The 24,139-nt window shown below is 43.3% G+C and overlaps 1 protein-coding gene across 1 annotated transcript in view; it reads right to left on the reverse strand.

The window, feature by feature from the left end:
* Fng (Fringe glycosyltransferase) overlaps positions 1 to 24,139 on the reverse strand; it is a 115,021-nt gene that overhangs the window by 61,988 nt on the left and 28,894 nt on the right. Inside the window, exon 5 of the mRNA XM_076778789.1 lies at positions 2,224 to 2,383. Coding sequence (XP_076634904.1) covers positions 2,224 to 2,383 — 160 coding nt within the window. The remainder of the gene's footprint in view (positions 1 to 2,223; positions 2,384 to 24,139) is intronic.

Consider the following 24,139-nt stretch of genomic DNA (forward strand, 5'->3'; position numbering starts at 1 on the left):
TTTATTATTTTAATGTTCAAAATTTTAATGTTTTTCAATAATCTCGACAAATCACATTTATTTACACGTATCGTTGTAATCAATTTTGTGCTTTATATTTATACATCTTAACAAATGGACATGAAAGTGTTAATAAAATATACTTTTGCGACTTTACGTTTGTCTCTTGGAGAATTTCAATTTTTCACGCTTTACTAGGCCGGTTTCTACTTAGTCGAAACGGCTCGAGCAGCAAAGGGAAGAAATATGCGCCTTTTCCTTGTAGCTTCCCTCCCCCCGGTGGAACTTAATCCCCCCCCAGCCTGAGGAGAGGCCATGTTCGGTTTAAGCTCGCAGGCTGGAAAATGCAGTTCGAGGGAACGGCTGTTTCCTCGCGGGCGCATAAATTCGATAAAACCGGCAGCCGCCGGCAGTTGCGTAATTCGCATCCTTCCGAGCGCGAGAGAATTTTGAAGTTCCACGGGATTCTCCGTCGGGGTCACCTTTCTAGGCATCGTCTTTTAACCCGACGTTCCGAGGGGACGAACTTCTTTCCACCATCGAAAGTTACGCCTTTGCTACCCCCCCCCCCCCCCAACCGGCAACGATAAGCTTTCGCGTCGTCGTCGGACCACCTGCGAGGCGCGAGAAAACGAATTTCACGCTGCTAGCTGCCAACCGCGGCTAAAAAACGAGGCGCTGCTCGTTACTGTCTCCGCTGGCCGTCGCCCGAGAGCCGGAAAGGGGAGGATCCCCTTTGAGACGTCCGAGTCCGCGAAAGAGGAAGAGATACCTAACTTTAAGTATCTACGAGGATCGTAACTCGTAAACACAGGTGTCCTTAAGTACTTGATCCCGGTGAATAACGTTTTAGAAGGGTTTATATTTACACGATATTTTTAAATTAAATGTTCAATTCTAACGCAAAATATTTCACGACGATAGGACAGACGGATGGACGGCTTGTTAAAAAGTTATTAACGTTTAAAGTTCCGCCCGTTACGAATTCTTTTCTAGAAAGTGGGTAGGATTTCGGGGGTATGTCTATTCACCAAAAATTATTGTAATTGACCCCCGCAACCAAAAATAATTTTTCCAAAACGATTTGAAATTCCTTTTTTTCGTCGAAAAAATTTAGGCATCTAATTACATTTTCGGTAAGGAATTTTTTTCTCGAAAGTGCGTAGGATTTCGGGGGTATGTCTATTCACCAAAAATGATTGTAATTGACCCCTGCAACCGAAAATAATTTTTCCAGAACGATTTGAAATTTTTTTTTTCCAGTCGAAAAATTTCACACCTCGAATTTTTTTCTAGAAAGTGGGTAGGATTTCGAGGGTATGTCTATTCACCAAAAATGATTGTAATTGACCCCCGCAACCAAAAATAATTTTTTCAAAACGATTTGAAATTCTTTTTGTTCGTCGAAAAAATTTAGGCGTCTAATTACATTTTCGGTAAGGATTTTTTTTCTCGAAAGTGCGTAGGATTTTGGGGGTGTGTGTAATGACCAAAAATGCTTGTATTTGACCCCTGTAATTAAATATAATTTTTTTAGAATGATTTGAAAATTTTTTTTCCAGTCGAAAAATTTCACACCTCGAATTTTTTTCTCGAAATTGGGTAGGATTTCGGGGGTATGTCTATTCACCAAAAATGATTGTAATTGACCCCCGCAACCGAAAATAATTTTTCCAAAACGATTTGAAACTTTTGAATTTAATTGTTAATAACTATTTAACGAAGCTTTCATCAACAAATTGGTATTCTTGATTTTCGTCTTATTTTGGCTTATAGAATCCCACATTAAAATTTTTCTCATGGGTGGCCGAATACCCTGTATACAACGAGAGGAGAAAGACTGACTTTGCAAATGGCGGCGGAATAAACTAAATTTCGTCGCTCTTTCGAGTTCTCGTTTTACGGAAACGAATAATAAAATCAGTGAAACAAAATTCTATGAGCAATTGTCTGACGAGTATTTGACGACACCCTGTATAAGCTTGTAAAACGTATTATTGTAATAATAATAATAATATTGATGGGTTATGTAAACTTTGCCCCTCTCGATATTTGGATTTTATTTATTATTATTATTGAATAATACATTTTGACGTACAATGCTCACGAAAAATATAGTCACAGACACGTAAATACGAAAACGACGACGTAGATATTCCTTTCGTGGGTCGCTAGTGACACATTTAAAAAGATTACTTTGCGAAACTTGAAAATAAAACTCACCAGTCGCTTCGAGGGTTCCGGTCCTTGCTTGGTGATGACCAACGGTGCCGGTATCGAGGGCCTACCGAGATACCAATCCTCCCTCGGATTGTAGTTGTCCAGGAGCTTCAGCAGTCGTGGCACGTTCACGTAATTATCGTCGTCGAAGTGGCAGAACCATCTGAAACCGACCAGGAGAAAATCGACTTAAATTCTCCGGCTCGTATCAACGTTTTCTGCGCGGCTATAAAGGTGTACGTTTTGTTAACTAAATGTCCATGATGTTTACAATGCAATGCACGCGTTGCATTACATTTACAAACTGACCAATAATAAAAAATTTTGGACCTCAGAATTGTGTAAATAGAATGGTTTGCAAATTTTGTACACAGTAAAACTGATTTAATTGAACGATCACTAGGAAGTCTAAAGTTATCCTTGCAACGTATTGTAAATTAATTTATTTTGTTAAACTTTATAAGCGATAATGCTTGATTACAGAAGCAGTATAGGTGGCAGATTACCTATACTGCTTTATCGACCCAAACGAGATTTACGATTATAGTTTGTCTTGCTACTCCCGACAATTATCGATCTTGGTACCGATCACTGGATCCTGCAATTAATGTAACGCTACACTCGCCGGATGAACGCGAATTTCGATAAAAATATTCGTCGATGAGCATCGATAGGCAAAAGACTCGAAGATAGTCCGCTATTATCGGCCGATAATTGCCTGGTCTGGTCGAACCGCAACGCGGAATGACCGATAAAGGAACAACGAGTCTCGGAGGGGGCACGGAGGGGGAAAGAAAAAATCGTAATCTACGTTATCGTCGGCGGGGCGAAGCTGACATCGAAACGCAATCGCAAAGGCGTTTCCTAGAAGGCGATCCGAGGGGAGTCCCTGACAGAGAGCATAAACGGCTGTACCGAGCGCCAGATAGGCGAAATAAAATCTCTCTAACGAACGGTTCCGACGTGCCATTAGCGCTACCGGGTGGCCACGGGTGGTCGATACGTACCTGCCGCGGACTCTGGGCATCGTTAATACACCTGAATTCCAGCTTAATGGCGTACCCGGGTACAGTGGCGAAGCAGAAACGACGCCAAGCTTCGCTACGTACGCGCGCAAGATCGTATCTTCCGCGCGAACCGGAACACGATACGGTTGTTGCGACAACGCGCGGACCAGCTTCCTGGACAATGCCACTTTTGTTGGGCGGCAATTGGCCGATCACGGTCGAGTACCATGACGGACACCGGTGACCGGCACTTTGACACACACTGCTTTCTTAAAACGCGTGTGATAAATAAACCGTAATATTTCTGAACATTCAGACCACATCGATACCATTGGAAGTAATGCAAAATTGTAAGCACGATGCGCCCAGTATAGTAATGGCTCTAGCGTATGTCATCTTTTCGAACGACGTGCCGTAGTGGCTCACTCTAGTGGCTCACTCGCTCACTGTTTGAATTAACCCCTTAACGTTCATGCCCGAGTCTGACTGCTTTGAAAAACGATATCTGTTTAATCTAATGGTTTAAGGGATGATAATATTTGTTTTCTTTCAAATTATACGTTGGATACAACATTGTAAATAACAGAAACCGCATTTTTAGAAACAAATCCAATAAAGAAAACTGATCAGTCTTGGTTAACCCGAAAAATATGAGCGTTTTCATATGTTTTGTTTCACACTATTTTTTTGCCTTCACGTTTTATAACAGTGGTAACAATATACAGAGAGAATATACAGCCTTTGGTTTTGATATGCCAGTGTCATGTGTCATGTCCCCCCTAAGAGGTTAATAATACTAACCTTCAAATATCGCATAATTTATACTTTGTTGTTCCTTGCCTATCATATCTTTTACACGAAAGGATTTTATTCACGCTGATAAATGAATAATAAATAATAAATAAATAACGACTAAGTAATAAATATTTCTAATTTTGAAGAAACGTTAAGGCTAACGTGGAGTGCCTCAAAGGCGTTTGACACGAATGTAAAGTCATGAAAAATTTTCACCCAGCACCGAGGCTATCCGAAACGTTGACTCTATTTTCAAGACGGTGAGATGGGGTCCTCGGGGCAGCGTGCTTGCAAAATGGCGTAGCTGGATCGATTCGCGTGTACCCATTTTTGTGTTTTTCATTTCAACATTGCAACAACGTGTATGTACGCCCGTTAACGATCGAAATAAAAATGATAAATTCTCGACATTTTGAAATGCGACGTGAAAGATTTATTCCCTTGGCCAAGCTGTGAATTTTATAAATTCAGAATAATCCGATACTCGTCGGGCAGAATCGCGAACTTTATAATCGCACGGGTGTCATCAAAATTCATTCCATTATTCATAAATCATAAATTCATTCCGTAATACGATCTTCATTATCCGATATACAGTAGAGTACCGATTATCTGACAGGGGGTAGGTGAAGAAATTTTTCGACGAAATTAAAAAATTTCAAATCATTCTAAAAAAATTATTTTCGGTTGCAGGGATCAATTACAATCATTTTTGGTAAATATACATATTTCCGAAATCCTACGCGCTTTCGAGAAAAAAATTCACGAAGGTGGACGAATTTTTCGGCGAATTTAAAAAATTTCAAATCGTTCTGAAAAAATTATTTTCGGTTGCAGGGGTCAATTACAATCATTTTTGGTGAATACACATATTTCCGAAATCCTACGAGCTTTCGAGAAAAAAATTCACGAAGGTGGACAAATTTTTCGGCGAATTTAAAAAATTTCAAATCGTTCTGAAAAAATTATTTTCGGTTGCAGGAGTCAATTACAATCTTTTTTGTTAATACACATATTTCCGAAATCCTACGCGCTTTCGAGAAAAAAATTCACGAAGGTGGACGAATTTTTCGGCGAATTTAAAAAATTTCAAATCGTTCTGAAAAAATTATTTTCGGTTGCAGGGGTCAATTAGAATCATTTTTGGTGAATACACATATTTCCGAAATCCTACCCACTTTTGAGAAAAAAAAAAGAGAAAAAAATACTGAAATTTTTGGACGAAATTAAAAAATTTCAAATCGTTCTAAAAAAATTATTTTCGGTTGCAGGGGTCAATTAGAATAATTTCTCGTGAATAGACATACCCTCGAATTCTTGTGCATTTTCGAGAAAAAAATTCTTTATCGAAAATATAATGTGTGGCCAGATAATCGAAAATTTACTATACTAGTAAGCCGAATACTGTTTAAAAACGGATTCTTTTTTATGGAATAATTTCATACAAATATATTTGCCCTATATGTTTGTATAAATATCTGACCCAACGTCCATTGTCCTCGTAGTAGTTATTACTATGATTTAATATTTAAAATGTAAAATTCCGGCGAAGTTTATTCTGTTTATAAAATATGCCGCTCGTAACAGACCTCTTTGCGGTCCACGATTCGCTAATGTTTCCCCTGCACTACGAATAGACCTTGCGAATATACAAGGAAGCCAACTGCTGAAGTCAGGGCGCGGAAATTGGAACGAGAAACGCGCCACCAATCTGCATACGTATTCGGTCCAGGGACCGGGCAAACCGGGACGCATGAATCATTTATGCTGCGGACCAAGGCGTCTCCGCGATGAAACTAATTTGAAATTTGTCCTGGAACGAACTTCCCTGACCCGTTCCTCTCCCTCAACCGCCGTGGAAAAATGTTTCGACTCGTGGAAGAGACCCTTCCCCGACCATCCGCGGACCCGGAATGATATTTATTAAGCGCCAGTGTACCACATTAAACGTTACATTCCGTTGACTCGAGGGGGGGGACGGGGTGGGGCGCGTGCTGTACGAAAAAGCGAGGCCGCAGCGTGTAAAATTCGAGCACTCCTTGTACCTGCAATCTGCATATATATTAGGATCAACCCGGGGAACAGCCAAGAAAATAGAGGCGCGAACTCTCTTCTTCCACTTTTTTATGCGCGCCGAGATTGAACCCCCCCATCGTGAATCGAGTTTTTAATGACCTAAACCCGGCGACAGAGCCGGGCATTATTCGAACAAATTCTCTTCATTGCTATAGACGAGCACAGATACTCCACTGGAACAGAGGATGGCAACGGTGTGTTTTTAATCAATGTCAAACAGGGTGAATAACAAAAAAGGAAGAAAAAAAGATGCGTGGCGGAGGAATAATGGTGAATAACGCCAATTATCTCTAATTAATAATAAAATCTAATCTTGATAACTGTACCGGTACCTATTCCTCCAATGTTTTGATAAATGGCCGAACGAAGGATGGACGATAAAATCTAAGGATTCCCGTCTCAGAGAACTAAGGGTTGCCTCGAGTGAAATATAATTGATTAAGACCGATGCAGCGTCGGACGAAACGCATCCGTATCCCAATAAATAAATCAATGAAAGATTGACTCGTCACGAGCGTAGCAGTTCCCGTTTCATTACGCGAGAGGAGAAAGGAGTCCCCCGTTTCGTTCCGAGCTATTTAAGTCGAATTCGCTCGCCGCCGGGCGCGATATAATATTTAAGACGCGACGGTTCTTAATTAAGGCCGGTGAAAAAATATAACGCCCGGGACCGATGCAGCATCGTGCTGCGAGTTTCGACACTTCGGGTCCTTTGATCGGGACGACAGGCGACTCGTAAAATCCGAAATTGCAAGCTTAATTAAATACAACGTCCGAAGAGAAACTGAGCCACCCTCTGAGAGTCGAGCACAGCTCGTTCGACGAACGATTAAACGACTTTCACGACCGATTGGAAACCATTAGGCCTGAGCAATTCGGCGATACGGTTGATGCTCGATGATAAATCGATCCCTAAATTCGGATCTACGATTCTCCGTTCGACGTCGAGGCCCCGTTTGTTAATAACGAGCCGATGGATACTAATGATCGATCCGACGGTGATCGTCTGCAACGATGAAGAACGATACCGTCCGATAATTATCTTTACGAATCGATTTATGTTAAAGTAGATTCGGCCGAACGTCAAACGCGCACTAAATTGATCGATTATTGAAAGCTCGACGGGGCCGAGAATTCACTGCACTAGAAATTAATTCGTATTCACCTTTTTGCAAGTCAAGTTTTTCTAACATCTTCTTCACACTGGCATTATATTAAAAATATAAACTGATAGATAATAATAAGCTTATTAGACAAACCGTAGAAAAGAATTTGAACTGTAGTAAGAGTAACGAAGAAATACGGTATCGGCGACGCGGGTTCGCTGCTTACCGGCTCCGACCGTTGACGAAACTGAAAACAAAGTCACGCCACACGGCGTCTGTTTCCTCGACTGTTTTCTCAACAGCTATAGTTTCCGATTCTAAGAAACGAACAGGACCGTTTCGCTGTCACCCGATACTCTGAAAACCGTTGCCCTCCAACACACCAGCAAATCATTGAATGCATACATGTTTACTGATTCGGTTTCTCGGGTGGCCAAGGACAGTTGAAAATGACGACGGTAGAGGGCAGCGACGACCGATGGATGACTTTTACTTTCCGGTCGTGCAATTCGCTGGGCACAATTATATCGCGTAGATTGTAAAGGCCAGTTTCGAAGTCGATGAAAAGAAGTCGTAGCTAGTTTTCAGGAGAAGTTTTCAGACACGAAACGAGCCCCTCGAACTAGAGCCACTTAAAAAAGTACTCGGGTGCACGGAACGAGACGTGCTTGCACACGCGCGTTCCACGACGTAACGAGCCGACAAATTGACATCGAGGCCGGTCGGAGTTAATGCGAGTCGTGGGTGTGCCAGCGCCGTTAATTACCGTGTAAACGGGTTGGCTGCTCGCGCGTGGCTCGAAAACCGGACGCGCAAACTTGACCGAATTATTCTTTTTCGTCGACGATGCGCCTCGATGGCCGAAGGTACGCGATCCTTCGAAGGTTTCTCCTCGATCCACGACCGGTCAACCGCGGAATTCGATCGTGCGTGAATAAACGATCCGCGTGGCTTGGAAAAATAGTTGCGGGCAGCCGTACCAGCCATTCTTCGACACCTAGCAGGTGCCCCGTCCGTCGACCCTGAGATCCTCGCGACGCCTGAGAACCCTGCGTGGCCTCCCCGGCCACTCGCATTACAATTTCAGTCGACTCGAATTTGACGTACACAGCGACTCGGACTTCTATCGAGCGTTTAAACAGGATTAAGGGGGGAACCTCATGTAAAATGAAATTTTTGAGCATTTTTTTTTTTTTGCTTAACACGTTGACGCCGGCGCTGATATTCAGAGTTTTCTCTGAGAGGCGGCGCCCGAATTCACGTTCTGTTCTGTGGGGCGGCGCAGCCACAAATTACGCTGTTTCAGCGCGTTGAAAATCTTTCAACTTTGACCGCAATTTATAACAAAACTACGAAAGCTATACGATTCCTGTTGGATTCAGTGAATTCCGTAGACTTCAACTAATACATTGTATTGCTATAGTTTCCAAGATCAATTTGCATATACCTGCAAATGTTAAGTGAACCTGACGGGACAATATAAAATTCCGCGAAAAAATTATGGATTATCTGCTCAGTAAAATGGATCCCCACGAAGTACAATCTGAAACTGAACCAGTGCCCAAACAACGTACCCATTTTCTACGGTCGTTCGAAGAGCCCGCGAGAAAAACAAGACAACGATGTAAAGAATGTTATAAACGTATGTCTAAAATAAATGGTAGGCAGTATGCCGCGAATAAGGCGAAAAAAGTAAAAACATATTGTAACCAATGTAAGGGCCAACCGGCACTCTGCCCACCATGTTTTGATAAATTGCATAAAAACATGAAATAATTATGTTATGTTTATAATATGGAATTGTTGTGTTTATAATATTTAATAGTTATGTTTTTAATGTTCAATGTCTGTTTATAATGTTGAGAATTGAAAAATAAACCTATTTTGTGAAATACAAGTGTGACCCACGGTGATGCACGCCGCCCCACGGAACAGCCACGCGTGACCCACCGGTGATGCACGTCGGCGTCAACGTGTTAAATTGATAGGAAATTTCCTCAGGAATACGATAAAAAAGTTAGAAACTGATCAGAGATTTCCTTGTACCTTATTTTTAAAATAAAGTAAATGGTTGTATTGGGCGCAGCGCCTCGGGTAGTCGAATGCTCGTCGAACACTTGGTCTTATGGTTGTATAAGCGATCACCGCAGTCGGGCGACGGATGTTTAGGTTTTAGAGATATGAGGTGTCGATTTCGGAAAGAGAGGAGAGCGAAATCTTCCCGAAGAGAAGCGAGCGTTCTGCTGGCGGTCGAATAAAGACTTTTACGAAATAAGCAGCTCGGAACGCTCAGAACGCTTAGAAACAGACATTGAAGAAATATAGAAGTAACTCCAAGAGACCGTGTAATCAACAGTGAAAATGAGTCGATAAGTGCAAAATCATCTGTCTTCAACAAATGAAAAACTGCAGCACGACGACTGTTCTCCTGGTACCGATTCGTGGTGTAAGTGGTGCTTTGCATAGGCCTTGGGACAAGAATTTGACCATCCACCTCCATTACATGAAGATATGCAAAAACATATTCGTCCAATTTACAAAGATTTGTTACGAGATGATTTGTTGGAGAGACGTTTAGGTGGCCATACACAAAATGCTAACGAGAGCTTTAACGCCATCATTTGGCGTTTAGCTCCTAAGCATTTCAATTGTCGCATAAAAATTATTGAAATAACTGCTTTTTTGGCTGCCGACATATTCAACGAAGGATTTTCGTTCGTCCTTCAAATAATGCAAGAGCTCAGTATAGTAATTGGACAGCAGAGTAAAACATTCATTGATCGTGAAAATAAACGCCGTATTAAACAGCAGTAGCGCCGCAGTCTTCATTGCACAAAAGAGGCTCACGCTTCTCTAAAAAAAGAAAAAATGGCTAAATCACAACTTTTCGAAGAAGAGGAAGATCTGTTCCATGGCCCATAAAAGAAAAATCCTTCTTTTCTTCAAAACTTCGCCATTTTTGCAATTTTGCAAATTTTAACAAAAGAAAAACGTCATGCTGAGCGTTCTTCCATAAACTAAAGAATCCATCTTAATTTTTTGGTTTCAGATCATTTTTGAAACCTGTACGCTGCACGGCGCATTTACAAAATGCCATTTTCAAGCCGCCATTGTACCGTCCTTATTAACAATTACGGCTTAAAAAAAATACTCATGTTACATTATAATATTAATAAATGATACCTAAAATTTTAAATCAATCTATGCATTACATTTTTCACAAAAAATTCTTGAAAAACAGGCCATTTACATGAGGTTCCCCCCTTAAACCATTTACAAAAATATCTACCGCGATACCGTAGGACGACTAATTTTAGCCCCTTTGACTACGAAAAGCGCCTATAGACGCTCAGTCAAAAAGTTTTCAAAGGGTTAAATATCCATTATGAAGCCGACTTTCGATACCTCGGCTCCCGTGAAAGTGTCGAAACTATTACACATTGTATCGAGGTTTCTTTGCGAAGCAGCCGGAAATCGAGTTTCACGGCAATCAATCGCATAACGCCCGGTATATCGCCGCCCATTTTGGGTGGAACCGAACCGTTGAAACTTTCACGATATTTACAACGGCAATTAGCCGATAACTGCCGAAAGTTAAGCGGAATCGGTCGCAAGGTAACTGCCGTTTTTTCGTTTCCTTAATGACGTCGCATTAATGACGCTCGAGGTGCGAAAAGAAATAGTGGCACCTGCCACCGAGGAGTATTTGATTCGTGCCAATTATCCGTAGTGCTCGCGCAGTGACAAGAAGTACGCACGCAACGCCGCGTTAAAAACTCGTTCCTCGATTATAATTCATTCGTAACGGCGATACGACGTCGAAACGTCTTAATGGTTTACCAAATTTACCGAACGGTCCTAAAAAATGGCCAAATTTCTGGTGACTCGGGCACACAGACAATATTCATTCGACGTACCATTACTTAAGCTTCGAGGAACTGTAAGACCATTATCGTTTGCTGGCAATGTCGTGGGAAAGTTATTTTAAAAAAACGGGGAAAGTCCACGGAGCGAAAATTTGGAATTGTTTCGTTCAGAATCCAAATGGTATTTTATACATATGTACAAGTAGATTAACTAAATAAATTAACTACATAAGAATGTAAGAATCATCGTATCGAATGCAAATTTCTAATTGGCGCGAAGTGTCTCGATGATCAGGCTCGTTTACCTCATCGAATCTCCCGCGCTTCGAATTCTCAAAGCACCAATCTCCCCGCGTTTCGAATTCTCTGCGAGGAGAATTTCCAACGCAGCCAATTTCCAAGGCAATAATATACCCGGGCAACGAATTTCCCAACGTAGGAATACTTCCTCGCAGAAAATTTACAGTCCAAGCATAATTTTGCGCGACGCATCTTGTCCTCCGAAAAAGTTCTTTCGAATATTTGAATTTTCAGTAACAAGAATATTTCACGCGCCGTTGTAATATTTAGACGCGATAATATTTTTGGTTACCACTAACAGTTTCCAACGCAGGAATATTTTCCTGCGAATGTATTCCCGCGCACCGAATTCCCTGGGTGTGAGGCGCCCTCCCCCGAGCGGAATCCGCCTATCGGACAATCCCCAGCTGGCTGGAGGAAGTCGAGGTCGCCGCGTGTCGGTGAACAGCCTGCGTGAACAACAGACTTTGCCGCGCGCGAGCACAACCCCCTGGCATGCGACCATGTGTACCGGTTCGCGATAACTTTCCCCGTCCCAGAAGGAGGATCCACGGTCCGTGGGAACCCCCTGTTAACAACGCGTGTCACTGGCCCTTTAAACACACGACCACGGCTTCGAAAGCCTCGCTTCACACGTGCACCGACACGTGCTCGCCTCTTTTTCGCTGCCGCGTGCGTAATGTGCAACTACAAACAGGGGCTGAAACTTACAACGGGGGCGCATTGATTGCACCAGTCCCGCTTTTGTGGGAATTGTTCCTCGTTGGATTCCCATCGAGACGACGCACCGTGCCAGTCCTCGACTTTTCTGAACGATCGCCACACGACGAAATGACTTACGGAAAGCGGAGACGAAACGACCATCGGGGTATTTCATTTGAGGGGGGAGAGGGGACGATATGAGTGCGGGGTCCATCGTTTCCCGTACTTGCCGTCAGAGGGATCGATTCTCTCGCAAGCACTCGACCGACCTTCCATTTGCATATACAGGGTGTTCGGCCACCCCTGGGAAAAATTTCAATGGGAGATTCTAGAGGCCAAAATAAGACGAAAATCAAGAATACCAATTTCTTGATGATGGCTTCATTAAGAAGTTATTAACCTTTAAAGTTCCGCCAATACTGAACTTTTTTTCTCGCAAGTGGGTAAGATTTCGGGAGTATGTCTATTCACCGAAAATGATTATAATTGACCCTCGCAACCGAAAATAATTTTTCCAGAACGATTTGAAACTTTTCAATTTCGTCGAAAAATTTAGGCACCTACCCCCTGTCGATTTTCCTTAAAAATTCGTTCTTGATTTTTAATAATTTCCTTTGACGTCCTACACAAAAGTTGTTTAATACTTTTTTGTAGGTACCTATGGGCTCTACTTCAGAAAGAAGTTTCATTGAAATATATTCACAATTGTAGGAGTTATGGTTCTTTGAAAATTGGACCATTTTTATGGGGTTTTTCTCATTTTGCGGGGACAAGGACCAACTTTTCGAATATTTTTATAATTGCTATATATTCTCCATCAAAATACGCGTAGTTTGCTTTTTTAAACATTAAAATCGTCCAATCCGTCCAGAAGTTATGACGTTTTAAAGATTCGCATGAAATTGACGGGAAGCATTTTTGGCCTGAAATTATATTTTCGGTAAAGAATTTTTTTCTCGAAAATGGTTAGGATTTCGAGGGTATGTCTATTGACCAAAAATTATTATAATTGGTCCCTGCAATCAGAAATAATTTTTTTAGAACGATTTAAAATTTTTTAATTTTGTTGAAAAATTTCACTCCTTCCCGAATTTTTTTCTCCAAACTGGGTAGGATTTCCGGGGTATATCTATTCATCAAAAATGATTATAATCGACCCTTGCAATCGGAAATAATTTTTTTAGAACGATTTGAAAAACTTTTTTTCGCCGAGAAATTTCACCACCTACCCGAATTTTTTTCTCGAAGGAGGGTAGGATTTCGGGGATGTGTGTATTCATAAAAAATGATTACAATTGACCCCCGCAACCGAAAATAATTTTTCCAAAACGATTTGAAATTTTTTAATTTAATTGTTAATAACTTTTTAACGAAGCCTCCATCAACAAATTGGTATTCTTGATTTTCGTCTTATTTTGGCCTCTAGAATCTCCCATTAAAATTTTTCCCAGGAGTGGCCGAACACCCTGTATACGATCCTCGACCGACTACCAATATCCCAGCGTCTAAGACAGGGTCTGCTACAATGCATTACCGATTTACTCTTCTTACCATCTTTTCCACAGGACCCCCAAAAGAGGATAAAAAATATCTACAAACGATTTTCGCGAATTTTTCAAACCCGTAACGAATCCCACGAATCGTCGATGTTTTTCGATAATAAAAATCCGATACACTGGTAATAACACTATTACCAGGTGTTTACCGCGCGCCAGTTCGGCCCGTGGATCGAAAACCATTTCGAGTTCAAGAGTGCACGACCCCCGGTGGCTATTAAACGCACGCGATTCGTGGATACAAAGGGAAAAGAAGTTGTTCGTCGAAATGCTGTAATATACCGAGGTTCCTATAAAAATATAGTCCTTCGGGATATGCTACGGGGTTATCCCCTCTGTTTCCGGGGGCCATCGACAATTATTCAACCGCTGTGTAATTTGTAATGTTAGACGTTTGTAAAATAAATATTTCTCCCACGAGTAGTATCAAATACCGATTATAATGAAAATGTTTTTCTTGTTTCTAAAGCGCGCGCGTCGTGGAGGATAAGTTCGTCCACTTTCACCGCCATGTCCGAGGTGGAGAGAGTTTCACGGGACGTTTCGCGACGGGGATATTTTTCTCGTATACCGCGATAGAATCGAACACCGACCGGTCCACGGAGATGCACCAACCCCGGGTACGGCGTTTCAGGATAGTTACCGCGCCGGGCCCCGGTTTAATAATCAATAATTTCCCCCCGCGGGGCCCCAGGGCTGCACGTGTGCGGACCGTGCCACGATCGTGCCGAGCCCCGACAGGCCTCGACGAGTTAGTTTTGTCCCCGGACGCGCGGCAAACGTCGCTTCAGACCGGACAATAATTTCCCACGGGTCGCGATTCCCTTCGAAAACTCTCCGGCCGGTCTTTATCGTGGTCGTTTTATTTGACAAACAACGCCCGAGGTGTGCACACTTCCTCTCCTGGGAGTATCCAGCCGGATTTTCGAAATTTTACGGAGGCGCGAGGCCGATCTTTTTGTATCATCTAATGGGGGAGCAAGCTGCACGTTGGCCCGGAAACCACGGAGCTACGTACGAGCAAAATATCTATTGCAACACTGTGACTTACTACCAAAAGTTACGGCACGATTCGGTATTAAAATTTTGATCCTAAAAAGAAAGAACGGTGCCCCTAGTTCCAAATGGTGGACGAGAGAAACAACGATTTGACATTTGTCTACGAAGCTAACCTGAAAGACTCGGGGTTCAAAGTAGTCTAGCAACCCAGACGAGGACTCGAGTAATCCCCAGCGACAATTAGTATCACTTTAAGAGAGAAGGAGAAAAAGGGAACGAGGCCGAAAGGCGCGCAACATCTTGCAAGCGGCTGTCGATTAGTCACCCGATACAGGTGCGGCCAGCCGAGACCGGAAGTGCCGCTTTATCGGCAGAATCGTGACGAAGGGGATCTCGGTTGTCGCCAGTTTCCCCGACCGAACTATCGACCAACTTCCTCGTCCCTTTCCGTCACGATTACAGCCTTTCGAAAGCGTACCGATCGATCGATGCATTATTAAGATCGAACGGTGTCCGGTTACTTCCGGCCCGGCGAGGTACAACAAGCGAACCATAAAATTATGCACAGTTATTCGATAGTTAACGTCCGACCGTGTATCGTAACGAAAAAGGTTTGATCCTCCCGGGTATCGTGATCCCGACGAACAGCATCGTTTACAGAGGCGAACTTGGCGGAGTTCAGCCTCGTAAATTCGCGCTCGGCGGGGCCCGCGTCCGTCGTAACGCGCGAACAGTTATCGTTCGATCTGGCGCGAGTATCGAAAAGGTCAGGGCTGACGTGTGCCGCGCGCTCGAAAGCGGGCGTGGCGCTCACGATTCGTGGATTAAATCGTGATCCGTGCCGGGAGCACGACCCCGTCGTGTAAAGGCGATCGCTTTTGTACGGCCAACCATCGACGATTATAAATCGACAGACGCGGAGGGTAACGCTGCCAGACAACCGGCCTTTGGGGGTTAGATGGAAAAGAAAGGATGTAGAGAACGTTTCGTCCCGGGTTAGGTTATCCTAGCAGATCCTGCCGAAGACGCTGGGATATTGGGAGTCGGTCGAGTGCTTGCGAAAGGCACGGTCCCTCTGGCGGCGAGTACGGGAAGCGTTGGACCCCACAGCCCCAATGACAACTTCGGTCATTTACAGAGTCGAGAGCAAACGTTACACGCGAATTAACGAATACCTTTCGTTCGTAAATTTGTCTAAACCAATTTGCTCTGTCGATTCGGAAGGGTCGACTGTAAATTCCAGTAAATCCCGAACTCTGCGGGCCGAGCGTCCCAAACGCGCGGCGGGATTGCAGAGGGACGCGGTCCGGCGGCGCGCCGCGGAATCCGAAATGCAGGTTTGCGTTTATGCGCGTAAATACACGTCCGCGTGAAACAGTCACGCCGTGGCAATGGGACCGTGGGAGGGGGTAAAAGCTCCTCCCGCCTCGTAGCGGCGGTCCGCGCGGTTAATTCCTGGCAAGGTGCGCATAATTCTCGTCCGGCTGGTCGCACAATGCGAACGCGCCTCCCGGGTTGCTACCATCCCGCGGTTCCACGCTGCTTACAGCCGTTCGGTTTAATTTATACGCGGCGAAGCGCGCACAGTGGTCGCTGCCGTTCAACGTCGCGGAACCTCCGCCAGCGTCTAGGGTCAAGGACGGAATTGCTTCGAGGCCTTTATTAACCCTTTTGCTTTAGACTTTACTCGCTCGTTCGCGGCAGCCCGGAGTCCGTTTTGCACCTGGATTCGCTCGCCTCGATTCCTTCCCTCGATCGTTTCGAAACACAGAACCCTCGAATATGTCTTAATTTATAATTGCTTAAAATAAATTGTCATTAAAAAATAAGAAAACTTGCCGATAAATTGTCTACACTGGAATATACCCTCTTAACATTTTCACTGCCACGTTACCCATATATAGGTGACAGAATTTACCACTATGATACTAGAAAAATTCTCAAGTTAAGACGCAACAAGGTTACAAAAACAAATTTCAAGTTATGTATGTTATATGTTTTGATCTGGCAGTGAACGTGTTAATAGAAAAAACGACTTCCGGAGGTCGAGTTGCTCTTCGAGAGGCATCGGAGCATCCGTGATAAATCTTGGCCGAACAATCCCTGTCCGATCGAACTTTCGAGTTCGCGTGTCGCAAAAGGGGGGACAAGTGGAAGAAAACAGACACGCCTCGAGCGGAGGGCGGCATAAACTTTCGAAAGAAGCTGTCCTCGGCCGGAGAATGGGCAACGGAAGCTCTCTACGTATCATCCAGCTTCCGTTCGAGGGACATCTTTAGAGTCATCGACTCCCGAACCGATACAACGGGGGGGAAAGGGCTGAAAGTACCGGGGAAAAGATGGACGTAGAACCCGGCGAGACGTTTTGGCTGGCGTCGAGATGGAAACTAGTTTCTTTTCAGGTCGAAAGAAAAGGAGACGGAATATCGATCGAGCGGTCCTGGACGTCGAACTTCTGGGATACCCGATACACACAATAAGGCCAGGAGTTGCGCGTCGACCGCAAGATATTCTTTCTTCGACCTCGGGGGATATTTTGTTACGCGGATACGATTGCGTCGATCGGGACACGGGGTTTTACTCGTCGTTCGATTTTTCTTTTCTTTACGAACGGGAACACGCCCTTCGAGGAAACGAGACCAGCTTCGAGTTTGGTTTCGTAAACAGTTTCTTTCTCGTGAAGTTGTTCCTCTATTTTTATAAAATTTTTCAGGTCTCTGGTGTGTTTCGCGTCCCGGGAGTTTCTTCTTCGCGACGCCTCGAGGAGAACGTCTTCTCTGCCGCGAACACTTGGAAGCCAATTTCTGTTATCAATGTAATATTCTGCACCGAGAGGCCCCGGAAATGGCTCGTTGACTCTCGCCGCGCCGCTCATTGCTACATCCGGCACGATGCTTGCCGGTACACAATATAACTTGATACACTCGAAAGTGGAACAAAAGAGTTCCACGGAACTCTTTCGTCCGGGTAATACGTGCACGTGTATCTGATAATTGCATCGTTTCGCCGATTCCACTCATCCCTCCCCCCCACCTTATCCCACCACGTTCCTTATCGCCGCCCCCGCTTGTCGGCGAATTTTCTCTACCGTTTGTCTCCTCGTTCCTATTAGTCGCTGGCTCTTGACCTCTGGATCGTAGATTCCAAGTACCGGGTCCGGGTACGAACCCTAAACGTTAACCTTTTACACCCGGCGATTATTTTTAATTTCAACTACTTGCAATTTTCTGCCGCGGTTCCCGAACGTTAAATGCGTTAAATGCTACTTTGACGAGAGATTAAACTTTCTGTTTCTGGGAAAAATTTTAATGGGAGATTCTAGTGGCCAAAATAAGACGAAAATCAAGAATACCAATTTGTTGATCGAGGCTTCGTTAAAAAGTTATTAACGTTTAAAGTTCCGCCTGTAGAACTACTCTACTTACCGACATATCTACGGCCTCATGGTTTCGTGAGTGAGAACCACTAGCAGCTGTACGGAGACGGCCGTTCTACAGGCGGAACTTTAAACGTTAATAACTTTTTAACGAAGCCCCGATCAACAAATTGCTATTCTTGATTTTCGTCTTATTTTGGTCTCTAGAATCTCCCATTAAAATTTTTCCCAGGGCTGGCGGAACACCCTCCATATTTCGAAGATTAAAAAATTCCCAAATAGGAAACACTGACGTCTCGATCGACTCGCGAAAGCCATGGATTAACGTATGTACCTGGATTCCGAGAAACGGAATCCAATCTCGCGAATTCATCAAACGGGGCACACGTTGCTGTGCTCGGTTCGTTCCTCCGATACTGAATGGAATCATTCATGCGAGGACACGTATACGCTGTGGCCCTCGAGATACGCCAACGGGGTAAAAAGTCTTCCGAGTATCCGGCGAGGCGCGCCAATCAGAAGATACCACTCTACCTTATCGACGATTCGAGGAACTTTTTTATTCGTGGCTCGGTGCCAGGATACACCCATGCTGCGCGGAGCCTTTTTTTTCTCTTCGAACAAACGACAAATATTGCCCGCCGACCGAAACGAATAGCTCAAAACCAAATACTCTCGTAGACGAGATAAAAAAGATAAGAGGAACGCGCCCAAAACCTCGCACTTTTACGACTCAGGGTTTATACAGCAAATTCTAGTTGTCATCTCTCTTTCAAATATTAACTATATTTAATTATATTTAATCTTTCCATTGTAAACGAAATTTATTCAAATAAATTAAAGCTCCCTAAAACTTGGACGAAGCAGATTTCCAATATTAAAATACACAGTATGTATTTATAAATTTACTAACAAAAATCAACAATTTTCCGAGGATTGAAACGTGACCCATTTGCTGGCGTCCGACTATTTTCCCCGCTTCAATTATTTAGCAGTATCGAGCACTTATCGTTACGGACCGATCGTTCGCGCTAGAATGTTTCGGACCGTCTTAAATCCTACTTTTCCGGGGGGGAGATCGTTGGAATTATTCAGAGAAAAGGGTCGGTGCTTCGCAGTTTCCTGATAGTTCCGCGATAGTTGAAGCCCTCCGCTCGGTAGTACCGAGACCGATTTATTCACGAGCCAGAAAAACAGTTAGAAGATGCAGAGGAGCCCCGGAGTGAACGCGACGCGATGCGCAACAGTTTCGATCTGCTTTAACAGCTAAACCGAACCTACGTAACGACTTCTCGGCTATTAACCGTGCACAGATCATAAAGCGCGAACTATTCGACGCCGATCCATGCAGCGATTTGCTTACCGGGGAGCCAGGGATTTCGCAAAACGGTTGGCGCGTTGCGACACGCTTCGCGAAACAGATCTCGGGGCCGATCTTTTCAAGCCTTCCGAGACGGCGTAAAAGAAACTCGCCGCCTGGAATGCCATGCCATAACTAGACCAATGTAGATACACCCAGAGTAGAGCAAAAAAAAAAAAAAAATTCTCCGAGCTGTCAGCATCGGAGGCCCGTAAGATAGAAAAATTATTGATCGGTATGAATAATACATGGCAAATCGACCAAGTAGAATCCTGATCCATTTCGATACCTGGGAACAACAATCGAACGGGACTAATAACTTTCTCACAAAATTTTCTGTAGTTAGACGAGAAACGAGTATTCTCGTTTTACGACAAACGTATGTTTTTCTAGTAATTCCTACGATAACGGTATTATTTATGACAACGGTGCATTTTTATATGTATTTGTCTTACGCATTGTAACGTATATTTATTTATGCTTTTTTTTTAAAAGCTTCTGTATCATTAAAATCACCCGTCGTATAGGAAAGTTTTAATAAAAACGCCAGATTGTTAATGTGTTAATATTCGACAAAATCGTCATCTTAAAGCAACCACTTGTACTATCCGTTTGTTCGTTCCTTGGTAGAAAAGATGTAATGCGTAAGGGACAACAAAGTATAGATTATACAGAGAAGATATTGTAATATTTTAGCCAAATAATTAATTTACATATATTAATTAACATATGCATAATTAAAAAATGATTTTTCTTGTTACTAAATTTAACGATATGATCAATTTAACGAGCACCAATTCTGAAGCCTGGATGCCTGGATACCAATTGGATGCTTCACTGATTACAAATAGATAATAAAAATTTAGAATGTTGGAATACTTTAGAGACGTCATTAATTAATATATTAGTTCCTCTTATGCCATCTGTACATTGGTGGGACTTGACATTGGACCTACCAAAGCAGTAAATTTCTAATAAAACTTGCAAAAAATTTATTCGACAGAATTATGGAAAATTTACTGCAATTTTTCCACAAGAGAACGAATAAACATTGCGTTATACAGGGTGATCGGCCACCCTTGGGAAAAATTTTAATGGGGGATTCTAGAGGCCAAAATAAAACGAAAATCAAGAATACCAATTTGTTGATGGAGGCTTCGTTAAAAAGTTATTAACAATTACATTCAAAAGTTTCAAATCGTTTTGGAAAAATTATTTTCGGTTGCGAGGGTCAATTAGAATCATTTTTGGTGAATAGGCATACCCTCGAAATTCTACCCACTTTTTAGAAAAAAATTCGAGAAAGTGTGAAATTTTTCGACGGGGGAAAAAATTTTCATATCGTTCTAAAAAAATTATATTTAATTACAGGGATCAATTACAAGCATTTTTGGTCATTACACATACCTCCGAATTCCTACACACTTTCGAGAAAAAAATTCCTTACCGAAAATCTAATTAGATGACTACGAAAAAAAAGAATTTCAAATCATTTTCGAAAAATTATTTTCGGTTACGGGGGTTAATTACAATCATTTTTGGTGAATAGACATACCCTCGAAATTCTACCCACTTTCTAGAAAAAAATTCGAGAAGGTGTGAAATTTTTCGACGGGGAAAAAAATTTTCAAATCGTTCTGGAAAAATTATTTTCGGTTGCGGGAGTCAATTGCAATAATTTTTGGTAAATAGACATACCCCCGAAATCCTGCGCATTTTCGAGAAAAAAATTCGAAACTGGCGGAACTTTAAACGTTAATAACTTTTTAACAAAGCCTCCATCAACAAATTGGTATTCTTGATTTTCGTTTTATTTTGGCTTCTAGAATCCCTCATTAAAATTTTTCCCAGGAGTGGCCGAACACCCTGTATATTCTTTCACGTACCTGTCGTTTCAATTTCTTCGGTACAAATAAAACCACTACAATTGTCGGTAGTTCTAGCGTTAAATTCATTTAGAACAAATAAATAAATAGGAAATACCCCGAATGGGAACCTGATCGAACACCAGAAGCAGTTTTTATTTCTCTCAAAATAATAATTATTGAATTTACCTAATTTTCGGTCTTGAAGAACAACGTGGATTGTTTATTGTTTTATGAATATCGTAAGACTTTAACGCGCGATGTAATGGGACAACGAGGCGACCGGGAACGTTGGACGGAAAAAGAGTACGTTGTGCGCGCGGCTTAAAGTCATACGGATTCGCGTCAGCGCGCGTAGTAACCGCTCGTAACCGCGCACACTTGTTCGAAAAGGGAGTAGAGTGCGTGTCGCCATTTGCAGATCCGCCGGTGCAACGCCGGTCCGTGCACTCCTCTTCTACGCACCGAAACTGGTTTGCACCTGATACCGGCTTCGTGATCGAATGACGCGTTTCAATGCGTCCTCCTTCCCCTTCTTCTTTTGCCCCTTCTTACCCCTTGGTTCCGACCGCTTCTCTTTTTTCTTCCACCCGTTCTCCCTTTCGCTTGCTCCTTTTTCCACGTTCACAAAGATCAAGCTCACGCGAGCTCCCCCCGACCCTCTCGTTCCTTTTTTTCTCTTCTACCTTTTTCGCAATCATTTCGCTGCCCTCGCGAATTCGGCTCCAGGAGAGGGAGGGGGGGGGGGCCGGAGGACAATTCGGAAAAGAAAAATTCAGATTCGATTCACGCGTCACACCGTGTGCGGAAATCCGATAATCGTATCTAGCGAGCACGCAGGTTCAACGCCTATGGGCGTCCACCGCATGCTGTGTACCGAAGAATCAATTCTACGAAGGCTACGTTACGGGCAGAGATGAACAAAATTCGGTAATTGTGCGGGTTATGTGCAGCTCTCATGACCCCAGACCTTGACATTTGTTGCCAAGTCCCAGTCTTTCGAGTAACCTTTTTTAGTCGTCAGGGTCTAAGAGGAGATGTTTCAAAAATATGTTTCTTTTTCGAGATATTTGTATTCATTAAATAAACATTAGCGTTTGTTCGATATATTATACCGTTACTTGCCAACGTAAACGAGAATGCAATAACAAAACCTATGACGCAAAATGAAAGACCTGGAGGTCGAAAGAGATTCGTATCTGGGATGAATAATTTACTCCTGATTTTGAGGCACAACGTAAATTAGGTACGAATAATGTTAACGATCTAGAAATAAAATGTAGAAAACCGTGATACGAGCTCGCGGATACGCGACTGCCTGGACCACAAAGGCCATAACGGAATAAAGACCTTGTTTTATGATATACAGGTATATTAAACCGCACTGTCTAAGCGAAACGTAAATTTTAATTAAATTCAAAAGGGATCCGCGTCTAATTACGTCACTTACGTCACTCTTGGGATCATAAAACTTTTTTCAAGGAACGCTCATTTCCGTTGTTTAAAATAGCAAGTACGGTGTTACGATGACCCGTTTCTACCGGGACACCTGGTACATTAGCCGCGTAACAGTGAACGACGGTCGTTGTGCATCGCCATTAATTTCGACACAGTTACGCAACGATCGATTCGACTAATCGCGAGGCTCACGGTCCAACGGACCAGCATCATCTAAATCAATTGGGTGTTATGACGACGGGTCAAATCGATTAAACGATCGATCGTGGAGAGTTGCCGTTTGAAACGATACCACGCTTCGCGCGACTCGACCATGTCGGGCAACTGTTATTTCACGAGAATGTAACGAATTTATATTAATAATAGCAACAAGAGTGGTGGCGAAAAACAACTTTTAATAGCTATATATACAGTCTCTAACTTGGTCCAGTTACTAAAATCACCCTCGTATTAAAAGTTTGTTACCGAGCGCGTAGTTCATTTATTTTCTGGCGTCCATTATACCCGTACAGAAGATGGTTTCCGGTTGAGAAATGACCGAGGCAACAGGTGCGCCAGAGAAATACGAAAATCCTTATTTATTATCTCGTCCACGTCAGACCCCCTCAAAGCCAGCTCAAACACGCTCGCGAACCACTGTTCTCGCGCCAACGATGCTCTCGAATGTGAAATAAAATGGCCACTCGTCGCGCGTTTAAGCAACCTTTAACGCTCTATGAATTCTTCGATCGTTATTATCGTTTATATGATACTGTCTTTATTCGGTAAAAACTGAAGCATCATCACGATTACGAAATAAACCAATTCCTACGAGTTAAAATGGTTCCGGAGTCCGCGGTGTGCGGTAAATACATCGGAAGACATCGGGCTCGACACGATACTAAGAAAAAAACAAACGACATATCGAATTTAAATTTACGTGCCACGAGTTAAAGGGTTAGAACGTTAAGATGTGCCGAGCGATTGTAATTAAAACCGAACACTTTGCTCTTCCTCGTCGAGGAATCGACGCGAGGAACAATGGGCGCATTCCCATCGGGCGTATTTACAATTCCGACGACACGTATCGTAGTCGAAAGGCTGGTCGCGTGCAGGGGGGAACAAAAGACGACAACTGGCGAGGTGCCAGCCAGGAACGATCGTACGCGAACCAAACCCCCCCGCCTCGCCGCGTTTTGTATCCAGTCCCCTTGCTCGCTCGTCGAAGAAATAATATTCTCCGCGTTGTCGAGATTCCGGGAACGCCGACGGAATCACCGAATTCGTATCACGTGTGGCGTTCAACGATACACCTGCCACCAGGGGACACGTACGTTTAAGGCGGGATTACAAACAGGCGCGGAGCTATGCCGACGATTTCACGTCAACCAGGGCCCGCGGGAGGATTAAAGCGCCCCCTCGGCCGGGATTACAAGAAATCAGAGATCGGACGGGACACCGTTCGCGCGAACGG

Source organism: Colletes latitarsis, chromosome 11, assembly GCF_051014445.1.
Source record: "Colletes latitarsis isolate SP2378_abdomen chromosome 11, iyColLati1, whole genome shotgun sequence".
Lineage (NCBI taxonomy): Eukaryota > Metazoa > Arthropoda > Insecta > Hymenoptera > Colletidae > Colletes > Colletes latitarsis.